This window comes from Calypte anna, chromosome 5, assembly GCF_003957555.1.
Source record: "Calypte anna isolate BGI_N300 chromosome 5, bCalAnn1_v1.p, whole genome shotgun sequence".
NCBI lineage: Eukaryota > Metazoa > Chordata > Aves > Apodiformes > Trochilidae > Calypte > Calypte anna.
The window spans coordinates 14,305,540-14,332,382 of NC_044250.1; the positions used below are offsets into that span (position 1 = coordinate 14,305,540).

General features: G+C 38.8%; 1 protein-coding gene across 4 annotated transcripts; it reads left to right on the forward strand.

Annotated features, from left to right (window-relative positions):
- TOLLIP (toll interacting protein) lies at positions 1-26,843 on the forward strand. Of its 4 annotated transcripts, XM_030451029.1 has the most exons (7): positions 6,807-6,860; positions 7,701-7,760; positions 10,616-10,765; positions 12,445-12,627; positions 13,601-13,753; positions 14,526-14,616; positions 24,042-24,365. In XM_030451029.1, exons 2-7 carry the CDS (start codon positions 7,728-7,730, stop codon positions 24,254-24,256), a joined length of 825 nt encoding a protein of 274 aa, XP_030306889.1. In that variant the 5' UTR covers positions 6,807-6,860; positions 7,701-7,727; the 3' UTR covers positions 24,257-24,365. The 4 variants fall into 4 exon arrangements, with proteins under 4 accessions (XP_030306887.1, XP_030306890.1, XP_030306889.1 ...); XM_030451027.1 differs by lacking the exons at positions 6,807-6,860; positions 7,701-7,760 and adding an exon at positions 1-280 and having other exon boundaries at positions 24,042-26,843; XM_030451030.1 differs by lacking the exons at positions 6,807-6,860; positions 7,701-7,760 and adding an exon at positions 1,010-1,102.

Genomic DNA, 26,843 nt, shown 5'->3' on the forward strand with positions numbered 1-26,843 from the left:
AGAAGGGGCGGGGGAGGAGGAGGAAGAGGAGGAGGAGGAAAAAAAAAGGGAAAAGGAAGGGGGGAGAGGGAAGGGGAGGATGCGGTGCCGCGGGCAGACCTGGCTCAGCTCGGCTGCCGGGGCGGGGCTGCGTCGGGTCAGCTGACTCGGGCTCCTCCTGCCGGGTAGGGACGGCTGTGGCAGTAACGGTAGCGGCGGTGGCGGCCTGGCGGGGCGGAAGGAAGGGGCTCGGCCCGAGGGAGGCGGGATGGCGACCACCGTCACAACTCAGCGGGGCCCGGTGAGTGCTGCCAGCTGAGGATCAGCCGCAGGAGCCTCTTAATTCTTGCCAATGCACCGCATTGGGTTCCTGAGGCCTGGCTTGGACCCTTTGGGGCTGCAGCTTCTGTCCTCTACACTCCCCCTCACACTCCTCCTCACCAACACCCCCCCCTGTCCACCCGGCTCCTGTCGCTGGGTCTGGGTGGGAAGGTGATGGATCCACCCTCCTCCGCTCCCTCCCTTCCCCCGCCCGTGGCCGTGGGGACAGAGAACAGATCCTCCTCCTGAGTGCCGTGATCCGGGGGGGGGGGAGGGGGGAAGGCAATGCTGCCGCTGCTGCTCCGCCTTTCCCCGGGCTGTCGGAAAGGGGAGGGCAAAGTCGCTCCCGTCTGCGTCTGGGGGCTTGAAGAGGCAATTCTTCTCGGGCTTTGGGAGCTTTCCGAAGGAGAAAACGGCTTAAATTTGGAGTGGAGTTTTAGCTTTTCATGGCCGGGCTGAGCACATTCAGGTTTTTCCGCTCTTTCTGCCACCTGAAAGCTGGAACGTAAAAGTGCTGCATTCGGGGGTAGGATGGAGGTGTGTGTTCGGGGGAAGGAACTGAGGAGCAACTCTTCAAACCCATTGAACAATCTACTGGGAATTGGTTTATTAGGAATGTGTTATTTTTCTAGTTTTGCCTTGGAAATCATCTTGGAATAATCTTGCCCCCACCTCACTACGATGTTCTGTGTGATTTATAACTTTGCAGTGTAACTTCACAATATCTCATCTGCTCTCGATCTGCTGTTTCTCCTGTCTGGAAGGATCTGGTACTAATTGACAATATAATGTTGATCTGCAGGTGAAGTGAGATTTAAACTGCTGTATTGTATTTCCTAGAAACAGCTTTTTTCTGTGTCTATTTATTCCTGATGAATTATAAAACTGCTGATCTTGAAAAGTTGCTGGCTGTTATCTCATGACAGTAATATTACATGATCATCATTTTAATTCCTTAATAAGCCTTATCTGTCTGGTCCTCTATGAGAGATTACTTTTGTAACAGATTGTGATAATGGTTCTGTTGTTGGAATACAACTTTCAAGTGGAGAATTAAGGTAAGAAAGTGCATTAAGGGTTTTTTGTTGTCCCTGATGGTATGATGAAAAGACAACTGCTCTTCTGGTTGAGTTGGTGATGAATTAGGTAGCTGCAACCCCTAAGGGCTTGACATTTGAGAGCTGATGGCGTGATTGCACCCAAATAGAATCCTGTCAGTGTGTAACAGGGCTTACTCAAAATAGTACAAATACCTGAAAAATAGTCAGCTTTTTTTTAAACATACATTCACGTCTAGTTATTTTTATGTTTGAAGAAGGTTGGGAAGATTGAGGGAACTGGTGTGGGAGTAGGGATAAAAGGGATTGCTAACAAACTAGGTGGTTTGGCTAAAGCTGAACAGAAGGCCTGATTGCAGTCCTGACTTGCAGAGAGATTGAATTTTTCATCCATTTCTGTGTCTGAAATGGAGTGGCTTTTCTTTTTAAGTTAATTTTTACTTGCCTGTGGTGCTAAACACCTCATTGGTATTGAGTGGAGTGCTTTCAATATCTGCTTGTTTTAGCTCGGTGAACTCTTTCTGGAGTGAGATAAGATTTTATAAAGAAACTTCTTGGACATGGCTATAATCTTGCTGATGGTTTAATATTATAATCACAGGGTCTTTCTTAAATGCCCCCAGACATTAGAATCACAGTCTCACAATTACCATGGTTGGAAAAGACCTTTGAGTCTGGAAAAGATCATTGGATCCAACTCTTAACCTAAAACTGACAAGACCTTAATTAGGCCTTACACCTAAGTACTGTATCTGTATGACTCTTGAATACCTCCAGGGATGGTTAATCCACCACTGCCCTGGGCCTGTTCTTTTCCACTGTCTGAAAACCCTTTCAGTGAAGAAATTCTCCCTAACATCCAATCTGAACCTTCCCAGGTACAGCTTGAGGCCATCAACTCTTGTCCTATCACTTGCAGCTTCATTTAAAAAAATCAATCCCCACCTCTTTTCAACCTTCTTTAAAATAGTTGTAGAGAGCAATAAGGTCTCCCCATAACCTCCTTTTGTCTTATTTAACCCCAGCTCCCTCAGCTGCTTCTCCTAAGGCAAATGCTCCAAACCCTTCATCAAGTGTCCTTCCTGTAGTGAGGAGCTTAAACCTGCACTCAAGCTGAGTGCTCAAGAACTGTACTCAAGGTGAAACCTCACCAGTGCCAAGAACAGGGGTAAGATCACCTTTTGGTCCTGGTAGTCACGCTATTCCTGATACAGGCCAGGATGCCATTGGCCTTCTTGGCCACCTGAGCACACTACTGGCTCATGTTCAGCCAACAGGCAATCTACTCACCCAGGTCCTTCTTTGCTGGGCAGCTCTCCAGATGCTTCTCCCCAAGCCTGGCGAGCTGCTGGGGTTGTTGAAGCTGTTGTTGAAGCTGTTGTTGAAGCTGTTGTTGAAGCTGTTGTTGAAGCTGTTGTTGAAGCTGTTGTTGAAGCTGTTTAGTAGCCACGAAGAGGGGAGGCTGTTGATGGGGTAGGTGTCAACCTTTCTTGATACTCCCTAGAGCTGAGGGTACCCTTCTACTTGTTTATATACATGCAGCTGCATTACAAATGAATCGCCACTGTATGGTGCTATAGGTTTGCTAAACTTTTTCTCTAGTGCTGAAGGAAGCCCTTCTGTCTTACTCTGAAAAGGCAGGAAAATATTCAAGGGTTTTTTGTGAGAGCAAGAAAATAAAGTATGCTGCTATACTGTTGGCAGTCTTGTTCTTATACCTGTGCTTTCTACTTTGTGACTATGCTTGTTTGTTGACTAATTAGAATTTGTGACTGCTGTTCATTTTTTCAGATGAAACAGAATTGCAGTTCAGCTTTTCTGTTGCTGGTCAATATTCTGCTACAGTATAGATTTCTATGGCTGTTTCCAGGATGCAGTGTTTTTTCACATTTTGTGGCCTTTTGAGAGCAAATCGGCTTTTGAGTTCTAAACTGTAACTGAATGTACAAGGACTGCTAAATGATACCTTTTCTAAGTGAGAGGTAGTAATAAAACAGTTTGATCAGTTTGATCAGGTGAAGTCTGAGAGACCAGTATCTTGTATTTGTGATTCCTTCATTAACCAAGCACACCACAAATTGATCTCTGTGATTATTCACCACGCTGGCAAATAGGTCACATCTCCAAATTAGATCAAGCTAGGACTACTTGGATTTCTGCTCCTAATTTACCTAATAGTCATTACTCTGATGATTGGAAATCTAATGGGCTGACTATGAGTACTTCACTCACTTCCCTTATAATTGTCATTTAACTACATGGGTCGTCTTCTTTCTCATTTTATTTGAAGTCTTGTTTGAGACTCTTCAAAATTTTGATATATTTTTCTGAACAAAGATGACAAACAATTCGTATTTGAATTGTCCAGTATTGATAAATGATATGCTCTCACACAAGCAGTTTTGGTCCCATCACCAAAATAATTGTGTTGATAATTCTTTTGATAGTATTTTATTAGAATGAGGGTATATCTAATATTAAAATCCTCACCTCTGTGAAGGTGGACATGTTGCAATTAATTTGGTTTCAGAAGTTGTTTAAGAAGTTGAGGAAGTGTTTCTAAGCAAACTATAAATTGATTTTTAAGTGCTGTGAGCTGGTCTCTAGGCCACATTCCTTTGGACAGAAAATGTTAAGGACAGCATTGATACTGCTTTTAAGTTTGATCTCTCTTACAGGTTAGAGAAGTGGCTTATTTTCTGTTGCTTCCAATGCCATTTTGTTTTAACCAAGTCTCAGAGGAAAGAAAGATCTGTGTTGGTGTGTCTGGTGGTAGAGTAAAAAAATCAGAACTCTATTCCTGGAGATCATGGCAATAATACTAATCCTGATGTGAATTCATGGGTTTCCTTCTTGTGAGCTGTGTCTATGGCTATTCCCAATGTTATTCCTCTGTTACATTGAGTGCAGAACAAATCCATTCAAATATGCTATAAATGCTTCTTGAATTTGAATTCTATCATTATTTTTAAACTCATATTTGTACACAATAGATCCTGACGTATGGGAGTTCTGTTTATAAAACCAAACTCTTTTTTCTTTATTAACAGTCAGGCTTTTGCACTGTAGAATGTATTTTGCGAATATTTAAGTGTGAATGTCTTGAACAAATTCAGATATGCTTGGAAAATCCAGAGGCAGTAGCTTGTTGAGAAATAGTCACAACTAAATATGGGTGCTGTACTAGGCAAGGAAAAAATCTACTAAGATGATGATTATAGAATCATAAAGCCTTTATGGGTAGACATACAGAATCAGCAAAGTAGAGGAGCAACACACACACAAAAATCATAAAAATGGGGAAAGAAATGTCTGGTGCTTTGTAGTCCACAACACTTTTTAAAAAATGTCAAAAAAAACAAACCAAAGCAAAATTGCTCTCTACAACTCCCTGAAAGGAGGTTGGACCCAGGGGGGGGTTGGTCTCTTTTCCCAGGCAACTCTCAGCAAGACAAGAGGACACGGTCTCAAGTTGTTCCAGGGGAGGTTTAGGTTGGAGATTAGAAAGAATTTCTTTACTGAGAGGGTGATCAGACATTGGAATGGGCTGCCCAGGGAAGTAGTGGATTCTCTGTGTCCGGAGATCTTTCAAAAGAGCCTGGATGTGGCACTGAGTGCCATGGGCTGGGAACCACAGGGGGAGTGGATCAAGGGTTGGACTTGGTGATCTCTGAGGTCCCTTCCAACCCAGCCAATTCTATGATTCTATGAAAACCTCACAAAAGAACTCCTTAGGTAACAAAAAAAAAACCCCAACAAAACCAACCATAAGCAAAACAAACAAACCAAAAAAAAATCCACCAGAAAAAACATGTAAAGGTATTACAAGTAATTGCTGTCACAGCCCTCTCGTTGTCCATCTCTAAATTGAATTTCTGATTACAATTCTATGGGGTTCTGAGCAGGGCTGTGTGGTGCTGTTATGTGAAGTCTGTAGTTCACAGAACAGTACAGGTTACAAGGGATGTGAGGAGCCCATTTAGTCCAACCCGTTGCTTCTAAAAACATAATCAGTTTTTAATTCAGACCAGGTTGGTCAGGGCAGGATCTTCAAAACCTCTAAGGTGAGAGTTTTTGCAGTCTTCCAGGGAGTTTATTTCCTGTCATGTTCTGGAAATGTGGACATTCTTGATGATCCATGGGTAAAGAGAACACAGTATTGGGTGCAAACACAATTTTATTGAACACAGACAGAACTGGTAGGTGTTAAAACTAGACTTGTTAGCCTAGTCCTAGAGAGACAGAAGAGGAAAACAAAGCACAAAGTAGAGGGAGAGAGTAAGAGAGAGAAAAGAAAGGAAAGTCACCATCCAAGGATTCAGTTATTTCCTGCTGGTCTCCTGGCAGAGAAGAATAGGGTGGTGGTGATCATAGAATTGGCTGGGTTGGAAGAGACCTCAGAGGTCATCAAGTCCAACCTTGATGGTGGTCCAGTCATTGGATCAGCAAGAAGTTAGTGTCTTTTTTTCCTTTTATGCAGTCCATTTCTTGCTGCTCCTCAGCTACTAGCCAATTGTTGCTTGTCTGCCACCTGCTGCATCAGCAGAATTAGCGGTTTTTGGCTGGGTGTTCTTCCCCTAATTGTCTCTCCTAATTAACAGTATCCAACCTGGGCTGTTCTTTCTCAAACTTTGACTTCCCACTTATCCCTTCTAAAGCTGTCCTCAATCTTTATGGCCTCCCCTCCTACGTCTTCTCAAGGCCTTCAGACTGCTTGAGACAGATAGATTATCTGCTTGTTAGATAGATAGATAGATTGTCTGCTTGTTACAGAGAGAGAGAAAAAGGTATGAGAATCACCACCTGCAAGATTCTGCATTGTGGTAGCCCAGTCATTTGCAGAGCTCCAGCCAACATTTCTTTTCCCCTCCTTTTCCCCCCTTATTACGTGCCATTTGTTGGGTAGTCATTTCAGTTACCAGTTTGTCATTTGAGCTAAAGCCCAACTGGAACCTTATAGTTCCTATTTGTGGTTGTCCCTGTGGTGACTTTTTTCCCCCCTCCTTATTTCATGTCAAACCTCTGTTTTTAGTTTGACAGTTCAAGAAAACGGCTCTGTTTTCTTAATGATACCAGAGAGATACCAGAAAGCCTCTGTAAGGGGCATTCTGAGTTTCATCTACTTTTTCTGCTACAGCTCTTTTCATGTGCCATCTTGGTAGATCTTTGCTGGGTTCACTCAAGTTTATAATTTTTCACTCCCTGCTGGGGCCCAGATGTGTTGCAGTACTCCAGATGTGGTCTAATGAGTACGGAGTAAAGGGAAACAATCACTTTCCTCAGTCTGTTGCCTGGGCTCTTTGTTGATGTGTAGTATTCTCTTAGGCTTCATTGTTGTGAGAGTGCTGTACTTGCTGTCATTTAGTTTGCTTCCCACCCTTCCCACTTGTTGAAATTCATGAGTTCCTGCCAGTGAATTCTTCTGCGTCTCAACAGGTTGTTGGTCCTGTCCTCAAGTATACCAGTCATTCCCCCTCAAATTTGGTGTCATTCTAAAAACTGGTAAGGGAACATTCTCTCTTCACCTCTGGTTACTGATAAGGAAATTTATTAGACACACAAATTAGTCTCAGTACAGATCCTTGGCTTGTAACCAGACTCTGGTGTCATTAGCCACTGCACTTGAAATTCTGAGCTCATTGACCTAGCCAGCTCATTTCATCCATCCAGTGATTCCAGCCATTTGGATTGTAATGACTCAGGTTCAATACCTATCCTCTCTCCTTACTCACAGATTCTAATAATTTTATTGTAGAAGGCAGTTGGGCTCATTATGATTTTATTTTATTTTTATTTTTAAAGCCTTGGTGCGGGCTGGCTATTCCTTATTCCTGTTTCTTTTCTTTGTGCATCTAGATATGACTTCCAGAATGACTTGCTGCATGAATTTCATAGCAACCAAAGTGCAGCTGACCTGCTTGTGATTCTTTTTGGCCTTTTGGAAGCTGGGCATGAGATTTGTCTTTCTCCAGTTATAGAGGACTCTAATCTATATGATCTTTCAAAGATAATAGAGTAGCCTTGAAAAAAATCTCAGCTACCTCTTTCAGAACCTCTGGATGAATCCTATCTGGTCCTATTATTTTTCTTTAGTGAATAAAACAAAGAAAAATTGTTCAAAATTCTCATTCACTCACTTATTCTTTCTTAAAAACAACAAAACTGCTTAAGGGAGAATTTTTTGAGCAGCTAGGTGTTTAAAGCTCCTAAACATGAAACTTTTTTGAAGCCTAGTATCAGTTTCTTGGTAATTGGTAGTGTGTAAACCTCAGTAATGGCACCTTGAAAGCGTCATGTCTCAGTGTATGGTTCTCTAATTGTGGGCATCTGTGGTTGTCTTAGGCTCTGCATTCCCTTTCCCTCTTGGACATGGTACCAGTATTCACAGGATCATTTAGTGAGGTAAGGGTCCTGATTACTTCCCCTCCTCTTCCCTTAAGCTCCAAGCTTCATTAGCTTAATTTTATTCTCATCAGCCCTGTGCACAAGCATACCTTACAGTTGCCTTGGCACCATTTAAAATGGCACAAGAAATGGAGATGAAAAGAAAAAGGAAGGTGAGACTGATACAGCTCAGTTCTAAAACAGCTTGAATAGCTGTAGAACATCACACTGTGTTCTCTTTGAATAAGTTGAGAATCAATTTTACCAGCAGAGAATCAATTTATACCAGCAGAGTTTTACTTCAGAAATCCTCAAAACTAGCTCTTGGGTGCTTTTAGCAGATAGGAAAGGCAATATTATTCTGTTTTTAGATAATACATATTTTTGGTATGTAACGCTGTCAATAAAGTTTTTCAGGAAGTGATTACAAGACAGGTGTGGTTTTTTTTTTGAGTGCCTGCTCAAGATTTGTCTTCCAAATCTTCTAACTGTCCTGCTTGAAAAGAGTTCCAACAAAATCCAAATGTTAAATAGAATTATTGTTCTACAGTTAATAGCAGAGCAGGTTTGGATTTCCCATTCTTCCTTAAGTGCTGTAATAGTAGAGGGAGTTTGTCTCAATCAGTATGAGATGAACTGATAATTAGTATCAGAGCTCAATGAGTAATGTATTTTCCTCAGTAAGCATCTCTCCTAGGTAACTTACTGACTACGTCACCAGGACTTGTGTGCCGGATCTCACCCAGAGCAGAACATTTGAGATAGGAGCTTGTCCATCTTCTGTTGCTCACTCCTCCTTTTTGAGAGGTTTACCACTTTAGTCTCCTGAGATTTTAGTTACACTTTACTGTTCTCAGTTTCTGTGGGTGTCTGCTCTGTAGTTCTAGGATAAGGATGGAGCTTTTTGGGGGATAACCAAATGACCTGAAAGGCTGTAAGAAAAGTCTGGTCTCCCTTACTGATTTTGTCTGGTTTGGACCTTGGTACAGAGACTACTTTATCTTTTATTTTGGAGCAGTATTTGGGTGACTGAAATTAAAAAAAGTTGAAAGTTATCATTAGACATTTTACTTGTGAATGAATTAAGCTTTCCAATGTCTGTATTAATCTGGTAGAGACAAAATATACCATCATGTTTTCTGAGGGAGCTTACACAATATGGGACTGTAAATGTCAAGACTGCAGCCGTCAGTTCTTCTGACTATGGGAAATCTTTATGCTGCCTGTTCTTACAGGTGCTCCTAATACCAGATTTTAAACTTCCCAGAGGTCAAGGGTTGGAGATGACCTGCTGTGTTGTAAATGCCATTGCCTTGCTAACTGTGGTGTCATTTCAGATCTTTCCTAAATGGATTAAGTTTTATTTTAAAACTAACTCCTCTTTTAAAACATGTATTCTAATGAGAAGTCTATAAGAATACTGTCTTAATTTCTGGCCCAACTTAAATAAGCTTTTTGCTAATATTACCATTATTTATTAACTTCATCTTTGCAGTCTTTGCCTCCGTTTCCCACCTCCTACTTTTTAAGAGTTAAGCTGCTTAGAATCTTAATTGTAAAATTTTAGGATGCTTGTAAGCAAAACTGATTCCCTTTTCTCCCTCCCTCCTAGTAGCCTAGCAGCAGACATTCAGTAATTTTGCCTCAGTTTTTTTGGATAAACTTCCTTTCTGGCATGTAACACCTGCTATTGCCAGGATCCTGAGGCTCTCAGATAGCAAGTCATACAAAATATAATTTGGCAAGAGCTGCAGCTGCTGTCTCCAAGATGCAATCTTGACATGCAAGTGCTGTCTAATCCTCAGAAGCTATGTCCTAGAGGCCTGTTCAGTTATTAAATTATGTACTGAAGGTATGCATCTGCCAGGTAGGCAATTGTGTAATCTTGCCTGGGATTGCAATAGAAGAAATTGCACTGGCTTTTCACTTGATGCAGTAGTCAGGTCTTTATTAAATATGTAAGCAACTTTATAGACAATGTAAATGAGTACAGATTAATTATAAATTTCCTGTGTCACCTTATTTGCCTTTTAAAATGTATTATTCTGGTATACTTAATATTTTAATGTTCTAATCTGTCTAAATGTATTACTGATAGTGCTCACTGAACGTTTAAATCCTATAAATAACCTGAATTGTTGAATCAGTAACAATAGAATATTTCAAGTAGAAACTTTCCTTTCTTTTACTGTAAAGCTAGCAGAAAATGCATAGTGACTTCTGATTCATATTGGCACATGTGATGGAGCTGCTCTAGTATTCTTCTGTGAATATTTCATTGTGCATCTTGTGACAGACCAGATTCCTCCATTATTGTTTGTAGTACCCTGGGATTTTGTCCCTACATTGTCCTGTTGCCATCTGGCTGTTTAACATTAAAGAAGCATTAAGGCATCTTTAGAAGTTGAAGGATTCATAGTTAAGTTGAAGGGTTTGATTCATAGGAAACACTGTCATGTCTTCAGGGTGATTGTGGAAGTGCCCTTTTAGAGGGAAGCAGTGTGCTGTGTCTTGTCCCAGGAATGACTGAATGAGTGATAAGTGAAAGAGCTGGGTGCCATCAGGTACCAGATGTGAATGGACTTTCATATGGATGACTTCAGTGTTTGGTTGCAGAGGAGCCTTGGCTCTAGTCCTATTTTTTTTTTTCCCAGAGGCTTGTGTTGGAAGTTAAGAGGTTTTTGAAAGTGAATATGAGAACATTCTCTACATGACAGTTTTGTCATTTAACTGGTTTTTTGTTCAGGCTGTCAAACCTAGATTAATCCTGCTGGATGGTTTTGTGCTAAGGCTTGATTTAAATTGGGATCTCTTTTTCAGGATGAAAATGGAAGGCTTGGGTTTGAAGGTTTCTCTTTTTTTTCTTTTTTAAGGTCTATGTTGGTGAGCTCCCTCAAGATTTTCTTCGCATCACCCCAACCCAGCAGCAGCAGCAAATCCAGCTGGATGCCCAGGCAGCTCAGCAGCTACAGTATGGAGGATCAATGGGTACAGTAGGCAGACTCAGCATTACTGTAGTACAGGTATAAATTGTACCATCTTTGTAAAATTGTCATCATAATTGATTAATACAATATTTTTGTTGGTTGGTGGCCACAAAACAGTTTTCTGTTGGAATCTGAGTTACCATATTACTTGTATATAGGGTATGAGTAATTTTTTGAAGTTTTTGTAGTTTCATGGTTTTGTACATCATTTTGTCCAGTTCAAAGCTGCATTGTGCATGATGCAGCAGTATCCTTTGAACCTTGCTATTATATCACATAATCTAATAAAGTCATGGTTTTTTTACAGTGAACATGTTTCTCTAGAAACTTCTGATAAAGCTTCCTATAGAAACAATATCTGAAGACATTGGCAATTTTGAGAAAATTTAGGGAACTGCAGTGGCCTGGCATATTTTTCTTTAAGTGACTGCTCTGTTCCATCCCTGTTTCTTCTAATGCATTTGCTGTTTCTCCTGGTGCTTTTACAGACTTTCTTTTCAATTACAAGTGAGTAGTCCTAGCTTTTTATTTTCTACTTGGCAGTACTGTATTACTGCATTCATTATGTGTAAGATTTCAGGTCTTAACACATTCCTATTTATCTACATTAACATACCAGATGACCTTCAAATTTACTTACCATACCTCATCTATTTACAAGAGCTGTTTTCAAGTCATTTTCTGAAAATATACCAAAAACACATTTAGCCTCAAATTTAGCACCAAGCCTGGAATAGCACCCATATGGTTACAGCTTCCATGGTGAGGTCCTTAGTGGGGAATAAACTTACATGGGGTCCCTCAGGAAAAGAGGCACTGATCCTTTCTTTGTCTTTCACTGTTCAGTTTGCTCCCTCACAGATGATATTCCTTTGGAAACTGGGGGTAATGCCTTTTCAAAGTTTATTTCCCGTCAGGTCTAAGTACTTGAGCTCATTCATTGCATTCAGTCAGCCCTCTTTCTATTTCTGATGAGTTTCACAAAATCTGAGTTGGAGAGAGTGTGAGGTTGGAAGCTGCTTCTGCAACTTTGAACAGCAGAAAAATGTTACCCACTGTCAAAGCATAGTGGAAGAAGCTTTAGTATAAACTTCTTTGAGAGCTAGGAATAGATGATTCTGGTTAAAGGCCAGGCCTATAATGAAACAACAGATTTGTGAAACAACGTGCCATGTCTCTGCTTAAAACTGTAGCAGTTTCCAGCAACTTATGGCACTTCTTAGGTTGTTCATCTTTGGCTATTTGCTTGAACACTTTAGTGCTTTTTGTCACATGATATTGATCCAATCAGTACAGATGGTACTGGAGTAGCTCAGGGGACAGAAAGTACAATATTCAAGGAGTTTTACATCTCACTTTAAGTGGCTCTGTACAGAAACATCAAGAGTTCTGTTTGGATGGGAGCACTGATGGACTTTATAGGTCTTTGTCAGGTTCAGTTATTTTTAATTGCTTGTGCAGACAAGAAAAAAATAATCTTGTTTGAAGGATAAAACCTGATGGCTGTTTCTGATGCCATGTCTGTAAGCAACCACTTGTTAAAGAATCACAGGAGAGTTGAAGTAAAAGGGGATTTCTGTCATCCAAGTCTCATCCCACTCCTACCCCCTCCCAAGCCAGTCCCTTGAGAAGCAGCAGTAATGAGCTTCTCAGGTCAATGAGTATTTTTATATTTAAATATAAATATAAATTCACTTAATTTATTTTCTTCCCAGGCAAAGTTGGCCAAGAACTATGGGATGACTCGCATGGATCCGTACTGTCGGATCCGGCTGGGATACGCAGTGTATGAGACTCCAACAGCTCACAATGGAGCCAAGAACCCCCGCTGGAACAAAGTGATTCAGTGCACTGTCCCCCCGGGTGTGGATTCTTTTTATCTAGAGATATTTGATGAGGTCAGAACTGCTATATATATGTTACCCTTTGCCCCTCCTGTTTGGACTGAGGTTTGGGTGAAATTTTGCTTTGGTAGCTAATAAGGGGCATTATCAGAGTTCCCTGCAGAGGAAGAAAAGCAAAAATGTCTGAGTGGCATTTTAGATCCTCTTCTATTAAAATGCCCTTCAGCCTTACATTATGTACTGTGCCTCTTAAAAATAGCCTGTTTATGTAATACTGTTTTCCTCAGAAATTGTTCAGTGTTTTTCTAACCCAGGAGTAACTTGGAACTTTCCCAAGCTTGGAAACACTGAGAATAAAACTGAAATGTACACTGTGTGTAGTCAACAAGGATTTATTAGCAGAAACTAAGAGGCTTCAACTGAGGCTGAAGTCTGTAGTCTGCTTCTATTTTTTTTTTTTTTTTCCTGCCTCTCACTGTGTGAAATAAAGCTTGACACTGCAGCAGCCATGTGGTCACGACACAAGTGAGGTGATTGAATGTTTTTTGTGGGCTTAGTTGCTTGGTTGACATGTCAGTTACATTGCTGCAACAGGGGGGGCAGATCAGGACTTGTATCTGCTCCTCAGTTACTGGAATTTGCAGCCTATCAGGATAGTGTAAATAGACACTGTTTATGTTCCTTTAATGGCATCTGATATGATGTCACTAGATAGCACAGACTGCTGATATTGTTATGTTGTAATTCTATCAGTGTCCTGTTTCAGGTTTTCAGTTTCCTGCTAATAAATATCTGCAATCAATCTATAATCCCATTTAAAGCTTCCTTCTTCCTTGTTGGAAAGGAGATGACTAAAAGATGAATTGATATTTTAGTAGTTTTGAAAGCAATGACTTAAAATAGGCCAAATGAAAGAGCATAAAACCAAAGGGTTAGTCAGGAATAATGTTTTGTTGTTATTTTTGTTTAGATTTTTTTCAGAATAACTAAGTTGATAATAATTTTTTTTTTTTTGCTTCTATTCCAGCGTGCCTTTTCAATGGATGACCGCATTGCATGGACACACATCACCATTCCTGAGTCACTGAAACAAGGAAATGTGGAGGATGAATGGTACAGCCTGAGTGGAAGGCAGGGTGATGATAAGGAAGGAATGATTAATCTGGTTATGTCATACACGGTAAGCCAAATCTCAGGTGGAATGCAGAGTCTTGGTTAGTGGGAGGAGATGTTGTAGACTGAAGGAGAAGTAGTTCTGTTTTACCTTGCTGGGTGTTTGTGTGTGTTAGCATTTAAAAGAAGTATACTTCACATTGGGAATAGCAGCTAAAAATATTAGTTAAGGCAGTAGATATATTTTGGTGGGGTCATAAATCAATATTTGAGTCTGGTTGTGCAGTTGCAGAAATTCAGCTTATTGCTGTGCTAATTCCTGTACAAAAAAGAAATCCTCAATCAAATGTTCTGGTTTTATTATTATTATTACTAATAATAATCAGTAGTGGTAATAGTTATAATAGTAGTAATAATAGTAGTAAAAAAACCCAAAACAACCCCTGGGATAAATTAATATGTAATTAACCTTTAAAACAGTCTGCCCAGGAATGTACTGTACATAAAATATGATCTTTCAATGTTTTCCAGGAACTGAACAGGAATTGTGGTAATGAAGTAGAATGGAGTTAAATTGATGTTTAAAGTACTGGTTTGCCTCAATAATAAATTATCTGAACCAAAAACTTGCCAAATGACAAATCAGTTGTCACTTAAAAGGATGGTAGTTCAGTTAATTCGCCAGAGTTTTTGTTTAATATACTTTAGCACTTAATCATATTGTAATATTGAACATGGATTTGAAATGTGACAATTGTTTACAAATGCTATTAATTTATTAATTGCTGGTTTAGTTTTTTCTGTTTGTTGAGTAGTTCTAATCTGTGCTTTTTGTCAAGTCTTTGCCAGCTGCCATGATGATGCAGCCCCAGCCAGTGGTCCTGATGCCCACTGTGTATCAGCAAGGAGTTGGATATGTGCCTATAGCAGGTATGTTTTCTCCCCTTGCAGACCTTTACTCTTCAAAGGGTTTTGCAGAAATAACCACTACACTTATCCTCTTTATCAGAATTTAAAGGAAACTATAAATCACTTTTGTCCTTAACTGCTTTTTCCCATGATACATTTTGGGAAGGAGAAGAGTAAGCAAATAAAGTGTAGGTCTACTTTCAGTCCTATACTCTGTTTAATGGAACTGTGGTTTTGGGTTTTTTTATTAAATGCATTAAATGGCTACCAAGTTGGAAAAATTAACTTGAAGACTTCTCTTTCTGAGTATGCATTTTAGACATGCCTTCTGTCTGGACTTGTTTAAAGCTTTTGGCATGGTCCCCCCCAAAATCCTTCTCTCCAGATTTGAGAGATAAGGATTTGATGAGTGGTCAGTGCATGAGGTTTTGGTTGGATGGCTGCATCCAGGGGGTAGTGGTGAACAGTTCAGTCTCCAGATGAAGATTGGTAACAAATGTTGTTCATCAGGGCTCTGTATCAGGACCACTGCTGTTTAATATCTTTATCAGTGACATAGGCAGTGGGATCTAGTGCATCATTACCAAGTTTGCTGATGGCACCAAGCTTAGGGCTGCAGTTGACATACCTGTGGGGTGGGATACCTGTTCAGAGGGACCTGGACAGTCTCAGGAAGTAGGTTCATGTGAACCTTGTAAGGTTCACCAAGACCAAGTGACCTTGCAAGGTCCTGCACCTGGACTGGGCAACTCCCAGTATCAATACAGGTGGAGGAATGAAGGGATTCAGAGCAGTGCTGCAGAGTAGGATGTGAGGGTGAGTGAAAAGCTGGACATGAGTTGGCACTGTGTGCTGACAGCCCACAAATCCAGTTGTATCCTGGGCTGCATCCAAAGAAGTGTGGCCAACAGGTTGAGGGAAGTGATTCTTCCCTTCATATTCTGCTCTGGTGAGACCCCACCTGAAGTGCTGCATCCAGCTGTGGAGTCCTCAGCGCAGCACAAAACTTGGACCTGTTGGACAAGGTCCAGAGGAGGGCCACAAAAATGATCAGAGGGACGGAACACTTCTCTCATGTAGAAAGGTTGAGAGATCTGTGGGTGGAGTTCAGCTTGGAGAAGAGAATGATCTGGGGTGACCTTATAGCAACTTTCCAGTACTTGTAAGAAAGATGGGTAAAACTTTTTAGAAGGGCCTGTTGTGATAGGACAAGAAAGTAGATTTAGGTTAGACATTAGAAAGAAATTCTTCAGTAAAAGGATGGTGAGGCACTGGAAGAGGTTGCTCAGGGAAGTGATAAGTGCTCCATCCCTGGAAACGTTCAGGATCAGGTCAGGCAGGGATATGAGCAACCTGATCTTTTTGAAGATGGCCCTGCTTATTGGTGTTGGTTTAGATGACCTTAAAGGTCTCTCCCAACCCAAAATATTCTGTGTCTAGGATTCTGCTTGAATTTGCCCTACTTAGAAAACTGGTAAGTAAAGCTCATTTGTTTTTTAGCTCTTAAAACCTCCAGTTTATTGTGTGAACATTTATTAAGTAATATGTTCCCTTTATAGGGAAAACAGGATACAAATTTACATATTTTGAATGTGATTGGATACAAATGTAGGAATGAGTGATATGATATAATTGCACCAGATATGTATTTTTTCATTTTTTAAAGACTCAATTTCTGAGATTTAAATTTCATTCTCTTGCAAAACAAACCTCACCAGAAGACTGGGTATGTAACTTAAAAATGAAACAAGGTACTATGATTGTTTATGCAGTTAAGTTAGAGCAAAACATGGAAAAATGTATTCATTATTCATAATGTTTCATTATGTTTCATTATTCCCTGATGAAAACAGGTAATTTGCTTCATTTAAAGTGCTTTTATCTCTTTAGCCTAATTCTCAGGATTTAACATTTGCTTGGTTTGCCAGTGAATACTGTCAGCTTGTGTGTGCATCCTGAAGTGTGATTCTGTTGCAGTAAGCCAGACTTCTGTGTAGCTTTTTTGTGTTTAAAGTAGATACCACATCTTTTTTCTTGTAGCTTCACCACATACCTATATGCTGAAGCAGTTACTGAATTTCAATGATAGTTCTCTTGCCTATGGTTAAAATAAAAACAATAGCTGGGGTGGCACAAAGAGAAACAGTAGAAATTATATAGGATTTCTTGAACAAATCAAAATGAGCATATTTGTATTACAAAATGACTGTGCCAGCTGCAGTACAGCAGTAGAAACTGAGGATACTGATTACTGGTATAGTTGAAACAGGGCACACATCTGAAGAGATGAAACTGGTACTAGAACTTCCAAGTTGAAAAAAAAAGTACAGGGAGATATCTTGGGGTTATCTTGATGTTCAGGTCTTGGAGTTCTGTAAATTCAGTATTTATCTTCAGAAAATTTTCAGTAATACTTACTAAATATACTTGGGCAAGCGAAGAAATAACTACTAATTAGCAAGTGATAGTTGGATGGCATTTTAGCATGAACAATTTGCATTTATGTCATTATTTTAGTGATCTCTGTGTTGGAGCATTGCCCTTCTGCAAAGATCAGCATGTTTGTTTTAATTAATGATATGATAATCTTCTGTAGTAAAAATTATTCCTGATTCTACTACTTGTGTATTAAAGCATTAATGAAGTCCCACCCCTTTATTTGAACTTTCATTGCAGGAAAGTTTGAATGTAATTTCTTGACTTCATAAATGCCAAACCTGCTTCATGCCACCTTTGACCTACTTTTTATTTTGATTTCTTAAATTTTTCCCTGCTTGGTGTTTCCATGGGTACCATCAAATTTCTCAAAGCATTGGGTTTTAAAGCATTTGCCTATTCACTAATGAATGGCCCGCTCATAATAATGAGGTGGATGGTTAGGTTTAGACTTTAGGAAAGTGTTGTGACTTTAGAGGTGATTTCAAATCATAAAAGGAACCACTTGGGCAACTTGGAAGACATGGAGAATGTTTTCTATTTACTGGACTAGATGATTCTCCAGGATTCTGTGAGCTTTCAGGAAGGTTTCATGCAAACTGCTTGCCTTCCCTGTGCAGCTGAATTATTGCATCTTCTGGAGAAACTGTTGGCACACTTTCTTTGGAACACTGCACAGGGTTTTCTCTCTTTTTGAGACTACTTCAGGAAGGGCAGTGGCAGGACATCAATATGCTCCATGGGGATATGTTTACTTCATTCCTATCTTTTTCGTCCTGATTTTTTCCCTCTCCAGTTACATGAATGGAGTCAATTAAGCAAGTTCCATTTGTGTCCTTTGGGAGAGGGAAGAGCACCTCTGAATAGTTTATCTGAAATGGAGGAGATTCTGCTGTTGGACAAGACTGTTAGATTCTAACTCTTATCTGTGATTGAAATACAGTGGGTGGACTAAAATGCTTTTACAGACAGTTTAAGAATTGTCTGCTAGCTGTAAAAAAAAATGTGCTTTAAAGAGATATGGTGGTAAATCAAATTTAGCTGTGTCCCGAAGGCCAAGTTGGTTTTTCTGTAACAGGAAATTTATTGCTCTTCAAAATTTTATATATGTAACTAACCTTCTAATTAAGGTTTAAGCAACTAATTCTGTCATGCTTAGCCCTTATACAAGCTGAGTAGCAAGCAGTTAGTCATTGTGGTAAGCAGATAGAGCTTGAAATGCCAATGAAAATAATGATCTTTTCCCCACATTTGATGGATTGATGTTACAGAGCTGTAATGAGGGCAGAAATGGCTACAGAATATTCTTGTACCGTGTAAATTAGTTTCAGAAGTTTTTAAAATTAAAGCCAACTAGTGTTAGTGTACTACAAACTCTGGTTGCTGTAGATCTTGGATTGGGTTTGGGAAAATCTGAACTTGTCAGTTCTGTGGCTTTTCTAAAAATATAGTTTATCTACCTTCCTGTTTCTATTTCTAAATGTTACCTTATTTAGGGTTTAGAATATTGTGGTCTTCCAGTTGCTTACAGTCCAAGCTGATCACCTTGATAGTTTACCCAGGACATTAAGATAAGAAAAAAAAAATTTCAATAAGCAAGCTTAGTCTTAGCATCTAATTATTCATAGGGTAAACAAGAAATGTATTTGTACTTAACTTACAAACACCTGTAAAAAAATTGGTTAAACCTATGTATTTCAGGGCCCTAGCAGAGTCCAAAATGTAATTTTGTATTGAGGAAAAGTTGTGTGTGTGTAAATATATATATACATATGCACACACATATATTTAGGTGTTTGTCTTGAGTTTCTTGGGTTAGCTGGTGATGCTGTTGGGATTTGTCTGGAAAACCAAGGATGTAAGATGTCCTTTGTGGCCTTTAAAATATAATTCTTGCTGCATACACCTGGGAGCTTACTACTTATTTTGAAAATACTTCCTCTGTTACTTCTGTAAAAACATCACATTTAGGAACCTTGTTCACAGTGCTGAAGCAAATCAGTTGGGAAACTGAATTCTAGCAGTATTTATTTTTTGATATCAGGTAGTTCAGATTTTATCCAGTTGCCCCAGTTTATTCAACTTTCACCTTTGGAAGCTAAATGATTAATTTCCTTTTAAAAATAGATTAATATTTCTTTCCCATGTCTTATTCCTTTCCCTTTGCCCCTTCATTTTTCACCTATCTTTAGGGCTTGAGTACTTTGCTCTGGGTAAGTTTCTTAGCTTTTTACTCACTCCCATCCTCATTGACTCAAGAGTCTTTGCATGAACTCACCTAAACAGCTTTATTTGTTACAGCAGACTGTATCACAAGGTATTGCCACTTGGATGTGTCAGTAGATCAATTTATTCCTTGTTCTGGAAATTATAACCCCCATAGAAAGTCTTTAAAGGCATCTGCTCAGCTTCAAGCTATAATGATTAAATGAATTTGTGGTAGTGGTGTTAATGGATAAAACATGATGTTAATATTTTTCTGAAACTCTTGTGTGCTGATGAGCTCTTCCAGGTGATAGTACTGGTTCCCTAAAGAGGAACTTTAATCTTGCAGTTGTTCTGCTACAGCAGGGTTTGTGGAGAAGCAGGTAATGTCATGACTTTTTGGGAACTGAAAAGGGTAAGAACTCAGTTCTGCAGTGACATTGAGAGGACAGCCTGCCAGTTGTCTCCTGTTAATCTTCAAATAAGCATTTTTCAAAAAGGTAACTTTTTTTTTGTCATCAGTGTGTTATCTTTCATGCATATCTCTTTCAGACCCATTTTAAACATCTGACTAGAACTCTGCAAGGCAAAATATATTACAGGAAATCAATTTCCTTCCTTGTATGGAGGGTCCCTTCAGTTTAGACTGACTTTACTGTGACACTCTTGATTTTTAATTATTCCAAGATATTGGGATTCCTGAACTTTGCTAAAAGCATTGGTCTGCAATCAAGTATGTTAAGAAAATTCAGAATTACTTCTTGTGAGACAAAATGGCATTTCTCAGCTCTATGAATTTTAGATGCTGCAAATAAAAATGATGTTGTAATAACATACAGGGTTTTTTCAGAGTATTTTAGAATTTTTCTGTGAGTCAATACAGTTTTTCAGTAGTTCACAAAGAAGCAACATTTCAAATAAATGTTGTGGTGGAAGAAACAACATTTGAAATGGAAAATGAGGTGGTGACATGCATATTTTAGCACTCATTTGTTGTTTGTGTTTTTTTGTTTTTTTTTTTTAAGCAAATATCACTTATGCTTCCTGGTGTATTTTTAAAAAGGTGGCACAGATTTCTTCCTTTAAATGAAAAGTGATGCTGAGAAGCTTCCCAGGTTTACTCTGAAAATGCCTGTGCATGGGACAAAATAACAATGAGTTAGGAAATGAAACATAGAACACCTGACTGAACAAGAAAATGTGTGTAATGCCTTGTGTGCAGTTAGAATAAGTTTACCCTGATAATTCTGCTTTGATGCTTTAATTGCTGCTCATAGCAATTGACTTGCTTTTTGTACATACTCATTTCACATACTGGAATGTCACTGTTTATGCCAGCATGTTTGCCATTGCCATTTCACTGAACTGAAAAACCTTGCTCCATTCTTCTGATTTATATCAGAATCCATTCTTCTGATTTATAGTGCTTGCCTAATACCTGAGAGCAGCACAGGAGTGTGCAGTTCCTCTGACAGTGGATTCTTACATGGTTTAGCTTCAGTTTTTACCTGTTAATGAAATGAGGTGCTTAAAATATAAAGCAGCTTTTTACTGAAAATATTTTGAGTATATTTATAACTTTAATGATAGCAGATATATGTATATTTGATAAATTTTAGTGCCTAGTTCTTCAATTTTATGTTTAAGCCTTATTCTATAATTGAGAAATTATGGGTGCTTTCAGCCTGAATGCAGAGCAAAGCAAAACTCCAGTGTACTCTTCAAATTGTAATTGTATGACCTGAATGTTGAGTTTTGTGAAAAACAAGCATTTATCTTGGAGAGTTTTATTAAAAATCACTGTGATGGTAACTTCCATTTGTGTACAGTGTGGCTGTAGGGAGGATAAACTGGTTTGAGAACTAAGAGCTGAGAAGATGGATTTTGAAAAACATCACTGATAAGAACAGTGTTAACAAGAAAATTTTTTCCTCTGAATTTTGAACGTTTAGATTGAAAACACTTCTTGAATGCTGCCTGTGCAGATGTCTGGCTTCATTATCTTGTTCTGATGAAAGCAGTAAGAAAAACTGTTCTTTTCACTGAAACTTGATCGATAGGCTGTAAAATGCTTTGGTATTCAAGAAGTGAGCTTCATGTTTCATTTGGAGTAAAATTTTTAAGCTGACTTCTTGTATGGACAGTTCCTACACACAACCTGGGTTGATACTTGGGTAATCTTAGGGTGCTGATGACTTAGGAGTATTAGGAAGCTTGTGTCACAAGTGGAACATAACCTAAATTGCTCTGTTCTTTCAGGTGCTTGGGAACTTTTTTTTTTCTTCTTTTTTGAGGCCATACATCTCTGATCATGTCTGAGTTGTTTTGTTTTTTTTAAGAAAGTGAGGGGAATGTGTTTGGGCTTGTTGCAGCTATAGAATAGTCAGTGAAATGCTGCTGGATATGATTATTGGGTCAAGTGGATTTGCAGTGTTGGTGAGGACTGCCCAGTGGTTTCTCTCCTGAGTGCACACAAATCTGGTTTTCCATCTGAACACAGTGCCAGACAGATTTCTAGGGAAGATGATCCAAATGGCTTAAAAAGCTCTAGAGTTAAAACTTCGGCTGCTGAGGAAGAGGTGATGATATCCTTGTAGTGGTGTGGTGGTGGACAAGGTTCCAGAGTGTGGGTTGTACTTGTGATGGGAGGGCTGTTCCTTTAGTTGCCAGCAGGAACTTTTTCAACTAGATGGAGCTGGTATGTTAGACTTAAAGCATCTGTGGTCCTTTTTTGGTTTTAATAAAACTTAAGGTGATTACAAGGAGAATTTTAAAATTGGAGAATATTGATTAATATGGAGGTGCTTATAATTCAGTAATGTGTCCCTCCTGATAGGACAGAAGGCCATGGTGAGGAATGAACTAGCAGAGTAAGTACATGAAGTAAAATCACAGTAATCTATTCAATTGTAGCCACAGTTGATGGAGATGAAGATGGGCTTAGCTGATCCAACCTTGAATGTGAATATTTTTATGGCATTTTTAAATCTGATAGAAACAAGATAATCACTGAGATGCGAAATATTCAGACATCTTGAAATAAGTACAGGTTAAAGAAAATCTTAGACACAAGGTAAGTATTGAAGTTGCTCTGTTTTTTTAAGGGGTTGTTAAGTCTGAATGGAAGCAGTGTAATAAGTTGCAATGTGTTTGATCACTGAAATACTTCAGTCATTACACTGAGCACACTTGAAAAATTGTGTCAGTGGGAGATTTGCTTTATGTTACGCTTTTTGAGCAGTTACTCAGAATTTAATAGAAGGGAAAAAGCTTTTAAACTACTCCTGAGTGGTAGATGTTCAGAGAAAGCTCCCTTCCCTAGTAAAGGCCTGAGATTCCTGTCCATTATTGATCTTTCAGGTAGGCTGTGATGAAGCAGCTACAAGGAGTCCAAAGGCAATGAAGAGAGTCTGAAAAGAAGAAAATAAGTGAAGAGAGTCATCCCCTAGTGTAGGGAGGCCTTGCATAGAGTGCATCAGGTTTTTAAAAAAATAATCAGGGGAAAAGAACTAATAAGCAGTTTGTCAAAACAGAAGTCCTAGCCATTTTGTAAGTCTCTATGCAGCAGGTTGCAGAAGGATCTCATTATAGTAAATAGGATATAAAGTCTCATATTAAGGCTGGTGTTTAAGTGTTACATGTAAAGAAAAAATAAATACTTGGTGATGATTTATTGATTGGTCTTTAAATGCTTGAAAGCCAAATAGAGAACAGATACAAAACCTTTATCATGCTGCTGTTTATGTTTAGATGCATTTAGTCCTCCTTGCCCTATCTTAGAAACAGTATAGCAGAATCGGCAAGGTAACACACAAAGGTATGGATAACACACAAAGGATCTGGAACTACTTCAAAGATGTGAAATATGCCATTTTCAGAAGTGATAATGGAAAACACTAGATTTATACTGTACCTGCTTTCAGTTTTATAAAAAAAAGTGCTATTTTTTTCAGCAATCCTTACGTAATGGTAAAAGGTGTTAAGTTCTGAAAAGGGATCTTTGGCTATTAATTCCTTTTAGAAGGAATTAGAAAACTCATTTCCTAAAACTGCCTCTATAAACTGACGTTGCTTTAATTTTACACAGATCTAAAAGTTAATGAGAAACATCAGAATAATTTTGTCCACTGGCAGAGGAACAGGGAAGTGTGTGTACTTCTGCAGGCACAGGAGGAATTGCTCTTTTGTCACCTTATGACTTTGCAGGCTGAACATGATGGAACTTTAACCAGCAAAAAAATATTTGCTTAGAATTTGCTTAATGTGGTCCTCTCTCCTGGTGGGCCTGAGTACTTTGCTTTACACAATCTCCACTGCATTCAAAGTTAATTGAATTTCTAAGTACCAGTTATTTCTAGTGCTGATGTAAAATCTTTTTCATCACAACACAGATACACCAGGAACTAATGTAGGATGGGAGCAGGAGGGAAAAATCCAACCACACCTTTTTGTGGTGTGCTTAGTGTTTGCTTAGTGATTCCTGTTTAAACTTGGTCAGTGCAAGTTGTCTCTAATTAAAAATGTTTCCCTACTGTAGTTCACTAATTCTGAAACATAACTTGGTCAGAGAACCCCTTCCAGAAAAACATATTCTGATTGCAATGGTCTAGGTATAATCTCTGTGATCTTTTTTGTTTCTGGAGTACATGTTGAAAAAACGAAATTAAAAATGCTGGAGCTAGTGGTTCAGGGTGAGTCATGAGCTGCTTTCTTCCAATATAATTGATTTTTTTTCTTTTAAATTTTACTTTTTTTTACACTCACTCATGGATGGTTTGTTATTTTCTTGTGTTTTTTGAATGCAGGGATGCCTGCAGTCTGTAATCCAGGCATGGTACCAGTGGCAATACCACCTCCTGCAGTCAACCCTCAGCACTTCTGTAATGAAGAGGACCTGAAATCTATCCAGGACATGTTTCCCAACATGGACAGGGAAGTAATCCGTTCAGTGCTAGAAGCTCAGAGGGGGAACAAGGATGCAGCTATCAACTCCTTGCTTCAGATGGCTGAAGAATCATAGATCCCCACGTTCTGCATAGTTCCCATCCTCAATGCCACTTATTTTTACTTGCCAAGCCAGGGATTTAGCTAGAGAAATAATTGCCCAACAGTTTTGTGTTACCACATCCTGTGTAAGAGATTATACCCCTTTTCTCCTTGAACATTTGGATCTTTTTCACTTGCTTTCTCAATCTGTACATACTCAGTTTAGCTTATGTCCTACAATACAGCATTGAAGCATCTTGACTGTCAGCTGTGCCCTGTCTGGCTGTATTCTGATGGGGTGGGGAGTAATGCTACTTTTTTTTCCTTTCTCTCCCTCTTTTCATAAACTTGTTCTTACAAAGTTACTCTATGCAGTACAGGATTTAGGTTGAAAAAAATATATAATTAGAGAGCTTGCTCTTTGAACACAACTGATTTGTTGAAGTATTTAGGTTTCATGAAGCAGCCTGTTTCTGCCAGAAATTAAAAGAAAGTTCATTTTCTGTGGTGTTTAGTTATTGCTTGATATATATACAACTGTTTCTGATTGAAGATCTTTAATTTAATAAGCTAAATTTCTTAGTTTGCACCGTTGGTATTTATAGTCAGCCTCTTGTATTCAATCTAATTATTGGGCACCAAAGCAATATAATATCTGGTGTGCATTTGGGGCTTTATCCTCCAGTACAGTATTGCTATGGATCTTCACAGGTAACTTAACTCCTACAGAATCTGTTGCTGTAGCAGAGGACAGGACTGAGCCCTGTTGTACACCCACAGTTAATTGCACTCTTACTGCTGCTTCTGCATTGCTGTGGCTCTTGCACAGGATCAGTGCAGAAGGAAATATTTTTGTACTTGGAAAATTAGTGAAGCCATAAACAATTCTTTAAAATCTTGTTTTATGTTTAAACAGTGGAAATCTATGATCTGGTTTTAAGGCTTCTTTATTTACACCTATATTTCAGCAAAATTGTTTTATATTAATGGAAAAAACTATTGTGTGATTTCCTATAATCTGAAGTAAGCATGACAAGTAGCTTCAGAGTCTTTGAATGGCATTATGAGTTTCTCAGTGACTTGTTAAACTATGGTTGCTGTGATCAATTTATTGTTTTATTCAGGAGATAAGTCCTTTGTGAGAAAATTGAACATATCTGAGTTTGCTTGGAGGAAGTTGGAGGTTCCTTGTATTTATTGTTAGTGTTATTTCTTCAGATAACAGTTAATTTTGGAGCTGCAGAATCTTAGTTACACCTGTTGGATAAATTTCTGCAGTGTCTGTTTCTGTAGATGGTAAAGTAATGCACTTTAAATAATATGCACCAGTTTATTTTTCCAGTGATGTGCAATGTTGCTGTTTTGTCTTTTTAATGTTTGATTTCAAATACTTTCTACAATAGCCATAGACCTGTATATTTTCAAGAGTTGGAATGAATGTACACCTGAAATCTTGGCTCTTGAGTGATTCATGAGAACATTAAAGCCAGGTTTGGAATAGGGCAAAGGGACACAAACTCGCTTCTTCCTCATGCTTTGTTTCATGTCCTACTCTTAAAATATTTTCATTATTATAACCTGCTGAAAAGCTGATTTTATCCTCCCCCTCATTCAAAAAGCTTTTAGGTAGCACGGGCAGTAGAGCATGAATATTTATTTTTTTATGATCAGAAATGATACTGAAGCTTTTAAAATAAAGCACCATGAATCGTCCCCATTTCTGACCTTATAAAACTGTCTTTTCATAATGTACCATTTTAATCTTGGTATGAATCTTCTACCACCTTAAATTTACTGCTGAAAACAAAGTGTCTTCATAAAACCTGCAATTGGCTTTTCTGTAGTGTGATTTAAAGGCTCTAGTTTGTTTGCTTTATTTTAGAAAATAAAAATGTGGTAGCTCTACAACTAAAGTGGGTGTTTGTCAATAAGCTGGTCTTGCCCCTTCCCTACAAACATGGTAAATTTTGTGATTGAGTAGATGTAGAGTCATTTGGTCTTTATAGCATGCTGATTTTTGACATCATCTCCCAGAAGGGTATTATCTTCATAAGGATTTAATACTGAGATATCTCCAGGAAGAGTCCCTTGCTCTGTAACTTTTACATAGATGGCATTAATTGGTAGGGATGGAACAATTCAGGGAAATGTATATATTTAAATATTTATATTAAAACACTGGGATCCATAATACAGCTTTTTATAAAAGCAGGTGGTCATCTTTCCACTCTTAATAGCTGGTAAATTGTACTGCATCCTATTCACAGCTCAGTTTCAAGCACAGAATTAACACCTTTTGATCCTAACCACCAGGAGAGGGGTAAGTGGGAATGTTAGGTTACCCAGGCATGTTCATAAAGTTGGCTCTGGGCCTCTGAGTCAGGCTCCTGTTCTTAGCTTTTATGTTTTGTTTTGTTCTAGGCAAATCTTGCAGGAAGCAGGATAGATGTACGAGTTGAAGATGGGATAATCAGGGGCAGTACAGCCAGTAGGTGGATTTCAGATGGATCTTACATTGTACTTAAATATTGTTTGGGGGATTTTTTTTGTTCCTCATTTAATTAAGCATGATAGCTGAAATACTAATGTCAGGATGTGCTACTTTATTTTGTTAAAAAGAA